Genomic DNA, 9,030 nt, shown 5'->3' on the forward strand with positions numbered 1-9,030 from the left:
CCTCCTCCTCCTCCTCCTCCTCCTTCCTCCTTCTCCTCCCATCTCCTTCTCCTTCCTCCTCCTTCCTCCCTCCTCCTCCTCCTCCTTCCCCCTCAAATCTGCAATGGAGACTAGTTCTCCACTCCTCAACCTTGCACTCCTCCTAAACCCTGCAACCCCCTCTGAACCTTGGAACTCCTAGTTAGCTCACTCAACCCTATCCCCCTTTCAAACCCTGAAATCCCCTTCAACTCCCGTGGAGGCGAGAGCCTCCATCAATCGTTATAATCAAGCCCTCTTTCTCACCCACGCATGCATGAGATCTGCTTTTCACGCTTTAGCCTACACCTCTCACCGGAACACGACCCGAGGACCTATGCTACACTTGTGAACACCTATGCTACAATGAGCAACGACACGACTGTAGGTGACCAACACCCTTGAAACCTGCACTTGGAAGAAACAGAGACAACACTTGTCTTCTAATTTTATGGAGAAAATCTTTGACAGTCCCAAGGGATTTTATGAGGTCCTATTCTGATCCAAAGAATATTTGGTTTTACAAAAAGTCCCATTTGGACAATTGGTGCATGTGGTACCCTAGCACCCTATGATAGAGTATAGAGAAGAAAGGGGCTATGATCTGAGCTTAGGACAAGAAGTATCAGATGCCAAGTGGAGATTAGATAAATCACTTAGTGATGCAAGTCTTTGAAAAAAATTGCTCTAATAAGTTGTTCCAAGAGCGATTTGCTGGGTTTGGGATGGAATGGTAGGTCATACAAAGGGGCTATATCCTATGTCACTTGGGTTATCTGATTGGAGTGGATGTTGATCCACAAGCTTTGTTGGCATGCACTTCTAGAAGGATTAATAATAAGTTTGTGTATTGGAAATCTCAGGGTTGGCCTATTCACCTTCAGCTCAAAGTGGCAAAATCCATTATGATTAGCGTGATATCTTTTTTCCTGCCTTTATTGCCATGGACCACCAAAGCTTTGTATCTGATTGTAGTAGCCAATAAGATTTATGTTATGCAAAAGAGCATGAAATAAGCAAGGCCAGACATGGATTTCTTGGGAACATGTAACTACTCTGAAGAGGCATGGAGGGGCAGCCCTATTAGATGTCAAATTACAAATGGTCACTAGGAGATGGCCTTTACTACAAGATATGTGTGGATCTCACAAATCATGGGTGGAAATAGGTTGTAATTGTGCAGTGCAAGACTAGGATTGATGGTTCATGGTGGGATATAGTGAATGGTTCCCAACGGGTTCGAACGGTGGCTTCACCTCTCCTTTCTCATTTGATGATCTCATGGAACGAGGTGTTGACACAGACTTAATGGTGGCTTCACCTCTCCTCTCTCATTTTATGATCTCATGGAAGGAGGTGTTGAGACCCACTAAATGGAAGCCTACTGCTCAGCGGTTGTAGGTGAATTCTATGGTAGGTGAGCTATTGGCTACTTCCTAATTTTTGGAGTGGTTTCATAAACAAATTGAGAGGATGAGAGGATAAAATTCAATAGAAGGGTTGGTTGGGGCTAGTGAGAATCCGAGATGCCTTTTTTACCTATAGATGCCATGGATATGTATGGTAATGGGAGAAGGTGAGGGTAGCAATTACATCCTTTGGTGACATTCGTGATTGGAGGATCAACAACCTTGGTTATACTGGGCATTTAGAAAGCCTCAAGATATTTTCCAGCATAGAACACCAAAGGTGTACCATATGCTGTGAAAGATAGTGCTAGATCACTAAGAAGTAGGGTATGTTCCAACACTAGGAAGAGTATGGCTTAGTGGCTAGAAGTAGTTTTGCAAGGCTAGTGAAGGAAAAGTGTTCTCTTGCACATGCTAGTCAAAGGCCTACCAATGGGCAACCAATTGCAAAAGCAGCAAATCACTTCCAGTAATTGAGTGTTTTATACTATGTGCTTATCACATAATATCATGATGAGGACAATTGGTAGCTACTTTGCAGCTTTCGGTAATTGAGTGTTTTATACTACGTGCTTATCGCATAATATTATGATCAGGACAATTGGTGGCTACCACTTAATTGCCTGCTAGCTTCCAAACTCTAATAAGTTAATATTTTCTACTTTTTGCAACATAACAAAAGGGTTTTTTCTCATGCTACACATGGCGGACTCCATCCTTGAGCACTTTCGAGGCATTTTCCATTGCTAATATAAGTCTTTTCCATGGAAAAAAAGAGCTTATAATGCAACTTTCCTACTGCACTTTCATCATTTTTGCCTAGATATTACATCTATTGAATCAAGGATTACCACCCTCAAGATTACAACCCTCATATCCTAGGGCTGAAAGACATACGTTTGGCTATTAATCCAAGACAATCCACATGACAAAGGAGAGCACATAGAAAGTCTAACAACCAACTACATGGAGGTAGTAGCCGTCTAAACTGAGTGTACAAAATCTAGGCATTCTATCGTATAGACGAGACAAAGTGAAATCAAGTAATAAAGGTAACCTGGAAAGTTTTTAGAAAGGGTTACTGAGCTTTTTTTTAAAGAACACCAATCTAGTCTTATGCATGGTGTAGTAAGCATATTCTTGGTTGGTCATTGGAAGACCGAAACCAAATGCTTCAAGCCATCATGCAAGAACGATAACCTTATGCGTCAAACGAGCAATAATAGTGACCCTTGAGAAGTCTACGAACATAATAACTATGGAAAAAAGGATTAATAGCCAATCTGCTTCCTCCTTTCAAGGCATAGCAAACAATAGAAACCATATCTTGGTCTTATCAATGAGTGCCATCATACGAAAGGAAGGCGTAACACGATACATTGTTTCGAAGGCTGAAGACTATAGTAATATAGTCATAATACTCCAGAAACTTTGGATTGGGTACGTAAAGCAAAGGAGAGGCTAGCAAGACCACAGATTTGAGGTCCAAACAAATGAAGGAAGCCAATCAGCCCATTGGAGCCAAAATGATTGTAAGCCTTGAAAGATAGATCTCATTTCAAGTGGCTGTGTGATGTCCATACTGTCGTAAATTTTCCGAGTCAAGAAGTGGACCACTAAGTGGCGAACATGCCAAGGGCTTCTCTTCCAGGCCAAGTACATCCTCTTCCAAGTGGACCCACTATGTGGCCACACCATGCCAAGTACTTACTCTTCTAAGTACCTCAGAATATTGAGGTGATTGTCTTGCATGAAGGTGGTAAGCATCTGTTCCGTTTCTTAGACAAGCATAGAGGCATCAGATTGGGCACTTGGCTCAGCAAGTAAACTTGATTTCTAGAAACTACAGATTTCAAAATTCATGCCAAGCAGATTCACCGTCTTGTAAAGGCAACTCACTATGGCACAAATCATGATCCTACTCAATTTCAACCTCCTCAGAGATTTCAATGCATCTCGCCTGTCTTTCCATCATTCTAGCAGGAACATTTCAAATAGGGTGGACACTGGCTACTGTAGACACACTAGCATCATCGAGGCCCCACAAGAAGAATTTCCTTGAAGACAGGAGATCTCTGAGAACAATAGTTTGCTGGTGCTCTACCTTTGATATCAATGCAGGCCGCATGATAGTCATTACAAACCCAAAGATTCTTGACAACGCATACTGCTTGGGTGTTTTCATCAGGGCACATGCAATATCTAGCACCCACATAACCCATCTTTCTTTGCATCAACAGATCTCTCTCATGACATCCAATGCAAATCTGAGACATACCCTTCTTCATTTTAAGGGAGAAATTTTCTAGCTTTGCATATATATTTTGCTTTGGGAACGACTCCTCCCCCACCAAAAACAAAAGCACAATCCCACTATTGTGGGTCTGCCAACTGTGTCCTGGCTGCTTCCATGCCTAATTTTTCCCACTCATTGCCTCGACCCTTTCCTCCACCTGCATGCCAGCGTCTGCATAGATGTTTGACATCAAGATGTAAGCTGCAGCAGCCTTTTCATCCAATGAAACCGCATGTTCAAAGGCCAATCTTCCAAGCTCCACATCACCCGACTTCCGACAAGCACCCAACACTGTATGCCACACCACAAGATTAGGGTAGAAAGGGATCTTCTTCACCATTGCTAGTGCCTTGTCTAATTGGCCTGCACGTCCAAGGAGATCAACCATGCCAATGTGATGCTCAATAGTTGGAGTGATGCCATAGTCTTTGCTCATAGCCTCAAAGCACTTCTGGCCCTTATCAACTTGACCCGTGTGACTGCATACAGCAAGAACAATAGAGAATGTCACCCCATCTGGCTCTATCCCCTCTCCTCTCATTCTCTCAAGCATATGGAAAACAATTTCACTTTCCCCTTGCTGGGCATATCCTGCCATAAGTGCAGTCCACGAGACCTCATTTCGAATTGGCAGCTTGTCAAATGCTTCCTGTGCTTCAACAAGCAACCCACATTGCACATACATATCCACCAAGGTACTGCCAACGACAAGATCTCTTTCTAGCCCCTTTCTGGATATCTCGGTGTGTATTTCTCGGCCCTTGTTTACAGCTACTACCCTGCCACAAGCTTTCAAGCTACAAACAAATGTGACAACATCTGGAGATAGACCCTCCAGTTGCATCTGTTCAAAACAGTCCAGTGCTTCCTCACCAAGCCCATGCTCAGCATATCCTGAAATGAGTGCAGTCCACGAGACCTCGTCTCGAACTGGCAGCTTCTCAAATGCTTCCAAAGCTTCTGCAAGCAAGCCACATTTCGCATACATATCCACCAAGGTGTTGCCAACAATAATATCTCTTTCCAGCCTCTTTCTGGAGATCTCAGTGTGTATTTCTCGGCCCTTGTCTATAGCTCCTATGCTCCCACAAGCCTTCAAGCTGCAAACAAGCGTGGCAGCATTTGGAGAGAGACCATCTAATTGCATCTGTTCGAAACAGTTCAGTGCTTCCTTACCAAGGCCCTGTTCAGCATATCCTGCTATTAATACAGACCACAAAACTGTGTCTCGAACTGGCAGCTTGTCAAACGCTTCCCGTGCTTCTGCAAGCGAGCCACATTTGGCATACATATCCACCAAGGTGCTGCCAACGACAATATCTCTTTCCAGCCCCTTTCTGGAAATCTCGGCATGTATTCCTCGACCCTTGTCTATGGTTCCTATGTTGCCACAAGCTTTCAAGCTGCAAGCAAATGTGACTGCGTCTGGAGAGAGACCTTCCAGTTGCATCTGTTCAAAACAATTCAGTGCTTCCTCACCAAGCCCTTGCTCGGCATATCCTGCCATTAATTCAGTCCAGGAGACGATGTCTCGAACTGGAAGCTTGTCGAATGCTTGCCGTGCTTCTGCAAGCGAGCCACATTTGGCATACATATTCACCAAGGTGCTGCCAACAACAAGATCTCTTTCCAGCCTGTTTCTGGAAATCTCGGCATGTATTTCTCGGCCCTTGTCTATGGCTCCTATGATGCCACAAGCTTTCAAGCTGCAAACAAATGTGACAGCATCTGGAGAGAGACCCTCCCGTTGCATCTGTCCAAAGGAGTCCAGCGCTTCCTCACCAAGCCCATGCTCGGTATATCCGGTGATTAGTGCAGTCCACGAAACCTCGTCTCGAACTGGCAGCTTGTCAAAAGCTTCCCATGTTTCTACAAGGGAGCCACATTTGGCATACATATCCACCAATGTATTGCCAACAAAAATATCATTTTCCAGCCCCTTTCTGGCTATCTTGGCATGTATTTCTCGGCCTCTTTCTACATCTTGCATCCTAGCACAAGCCTTCAGCACAGCAACAAACGTATAATGGCTAGGGTGTACAGCATCCTCTTGCATTTTCTGGTAGAGGTCAAGGGCATGCTTTGAATCCCCACATTCAATATAACCCCAGATGAGAGAAGTCCATGAATATACATTCCGCTCAACCAACTTGTTAAAAACATGCTGAGCATCGCACATGCTTCCAACTTGGACCAACATTGGGACAAGGTAGTTCCCAAGAGATCGGTGATCGTCCAGCCCCTTTTTGCACATGTATGCATACAAGCGCTTGGTATACGCTATACTTTTCTTTGTTCTGCACTTATGCAAGAGGCATGTAAGGTTCTGAACTGAAGGCACCTGGGGCGTCCGTTCCATAGACGTGAGTGCTTCCTCTAAGCTGAGCGTTTCCCAGCCACTGTTCTCGGACAGTTCTTGTTTAGATGCATTCACCTTTAATCTAGACATGAAGCCAACCTTGCCAGACTCCTCCACCAAGCCACGGTCTTGGGCCAGATCGGGGACTTTTCTTTGATCCAACCTCGATGGTACCAACCGCTTATCCATAGTGAATATGGAGATCTCGGGTTTGTCTGTATAAGAGACACGTCAGATTTGCCAATCTACAGATTTACCTTCGCAAATCATTCAGTTCAGACTAGTTGCACACTTACTTTGCTCTGTCAGTTGTCCCACCGCAGGGAGGAATCCATGAAGTACTCCTTCCATAGGCGCTCGACCTCTGACCTACCTGCGAAGCGTGACTACAACAAAAATCGATTGCCAGAAGTGGGACGTTTTCCCCGGTTTATAACGAAAGTACCCATGTAAAGCCGGAAAAACAAGTTTGCAAAAAACATGCAGTACCTGAACACGCAATTTCTGCTCCACTGTCCTGGGGGGGAGCGAAAGTTGCAGTCGGAGCGTGGATCTCCGCTACGAAAGAAACGCAGGCTAAACACCTGAGTGACGATGGGGCTGGATAGTTTCATGGCAGTTGAGGCAGACGTATGACAGGGAGTTCTGCCATCTCCTCTATAAATGTTCATTGCGAGAAGAAACAGAGAGAGAGGAGTGAGAGGACTATGGTTGTGGAGCTTTTGATCGGACCAACAAAAGCTTCCCAATCTCTCTTAATTGCTACGGTACTTCTCCTAAAACCTTCAAGTATCTTAGTATCTTGGTTTATCAAGTTTTCCAAGGCAAGTGGGTCCGTCAGGGTCCTGGTATCTTCTCCGCTCTTGAGTTTCGTTTCGTTCAGAGGGTCCACACTTGAGGTGGCGCCGAATACATAAGGTGGTTCTCCATAAGATGTCTAGTGGGTCTAAGTGCCTACACATCAAAACCGTCTCTCAATTGATGACAGTTTTTGTTAGTCCTTGCTCTCAGATACAATGCTCAAGGATGGGTTTTGGGCGATGTTGAACGGGGTTATGTAAAAATCCACATCATATTGTTTTTATGAAAAAACTACACTTGACTGGAGTGAGATGTGGTTCATTTCATGAGCAGAGAGGGAGATTTTTTTGCATGGTTCTATGATTGGTGCTTTACTAATGTGCACGTTGTCTATTATTGTTGATGCATGGTGCTATTTTTTGTGCATCCACGTTGTTGGTTGCATGAGGCTTGCATTCACTTTTTGCATGTCTTTGTCGTGCCTTCTTTACATTGAGCGAGAGGGAGATTGAGTGTTCTATTGCGTGGAGATGGAGGCACTGATTGCATTTCTTTGTAGGCTTGATTTGCAAGTTTTATTTGTTGGTCTGTCAGTCGTCTCTCTCACAAGCGTTTGAGTTGGATTTCCGGAATCACAAGTCTTCAAGGAGGAGATCGAGCATTCGCAAGTCAGTCTCCCTTTGTTGTTTTCTCTCTTTGACTACGAATGAAATCTCCAACTTGCTTGGCATCATAGGTTCATGCGGTCTGCATGTCATCATGTGAGTTGGAGTTTCGTGTATTGTGCGTGAGTTGGAGCTCTATGTGTTGCACTGCTTTTAGTACCTGTCCGCACTTCGTAAACCCAAATCTTTACTTGCATCTTTCAAGCCCCAAGCAACTTGCAACAAGCGACAGGGATGAGGATGGCTATGGAGATGGCAGCTCGAGCTTAAGCTTTGGAGATGGAAATAGCAGTAAGCTCTGCTGCCATCTCCTCTTCGCCCTCTCAGAAATATTCAAGGAAATGATGAGTACCCAGGATCACCTCTTTGCTTCTCATTGCTAGCGTATTGTCGGCAAATACTTCTGCAACAATGGCGTGGACCTCATCATGGGTCCTTACGATGATGCCTGGAAGCACCTTCAATGGGTTTGCATTGAGCATCTTCTTAGCAACCGCTAAATTCTATCCTTTCAATGCCACTGCAAGGAAGAAGCTGACTATGTGGTTCGCTTCATCATGGAAAAGTCACGCAATGACGCAGTCATCCCTCTCCGGGATGTTTTCTCTAAACAATACCACATGCATGCTTTATGGTAAGTGTTTCTTTGGCCTAGAAGGTGCAGGACCACCCAATCATTGTGTTGTCTAGTAATGCCTTCGATTTTATGGGAGGACTATGGCTAGATTTGCAGGGATACAACCAGCGTTGCCACAAAGCTCTAGAAAAATGAAAAGATGTCGTGAACTCGATGCTTGAAGACCTTAGCTCCCTTCCTGCTCTCTTCGACCACACAATCTCTTTCCTGCACTTTCCTCTACTATCGCCTGTCTTCCTTCATGCTTCTACCTTGAGAATTGAGGCACCCACTCCTATGGTTGCGAACTTGTAGCTCCCTAGAGCACCATCTTGTTGTCCTTGTAGCTTAGACTACCATTTCAAATGTTTGAATCTTTATTCAAGCTTTGTGTACACTTGTAGACTTTGTGTGCTGAAGAGATTGGGTCCTTTGTGTTAGCATGTCCCATGTGCTTTGGGTATTCCCACAAGGACTTGCTCAAATGGCACATGCAATCAGTTTCAATTAGTCTCAAAAGAGTCTACTCAAATGGGACACAGAGACTGCACCAACGGTGTTGCTTTAAGCATGTGGTCAGTGCGCATTGTCTACACAGGTGTTATACAGGTGTATTCCATGTGCTTTGGAGTTTGCAAGGGATTGCTCAGATGGTACATGGAAACAATGCAATGTGGGTTTGGGCAGCCAACTTATAGGTTTTGTACGAAAGCCGTATAGAGTACACATTCTTTGGGCTTTGTAAATTCTCAAGGAAGTTTGCTCGTAGAGCATAAATGTGAATTTAAACTATGCGTGGTTACTCAATGTGAGCTCCTCGTGCATTTAAAAAGTTTGCATTTGTATTGCATGTGTTCCAGCGTGAA

At 44.4% G+C, this 9,030-nt stretch overlaps 1 protein-coding gene across 1 annotated transcript; it reads right to left on the reverse strand.

Annotated features, from left to right (window-relative positions):
• Positions 1 to 2,787: 2,787 nt before the first annotated feature.
• LOC147900775 (pentatricopeptide repeat-containing protein At5g27110-like) lies at positions 2,788 to 7,003 on the reverse strand. Its single transcript, XM_087375858.1, has 3 exons — positions 6,572 to 7,003; positions 6,379 to 6,468; positions 2,788 to 6,297 (listed from the first exon to the last, which is right to left on the reverse strand). Exons 2-3 carry the CDS (start codon positions 6,431 to 6,433, stop codon positions 3,842 to 3,844), a joined length of 2,511 nt encoding a protein of 836 aa, XP_087231984.1. The 5' UTR covers positions 6,434 to 6,468; positions 6,572 to 7,003; the 3' UTR covers positions 2,788 to 3,841.
• Between the last annotated feature and the right edge of the window lie 2,027 nt (positions 7,004 to 9,030).

Source organism: Dipteris shenzhenensis, chromosome 6 (assembly GCF_047967505.1).
Source record: "Dipteris shenzhenensis isolate YYH24624 ecotype China chromosome 6, Dip_SZ_1.0, whole genome shotgun sequence".
NCBI classification, from domain to species: domain Eukaryota; kingdom Viridiplantae; phylum Streptophyta; class Polypodiopsida; order Gleicheniales; family Dipteridaceae; genus Dipteris; species Dipteris shenzhenensis.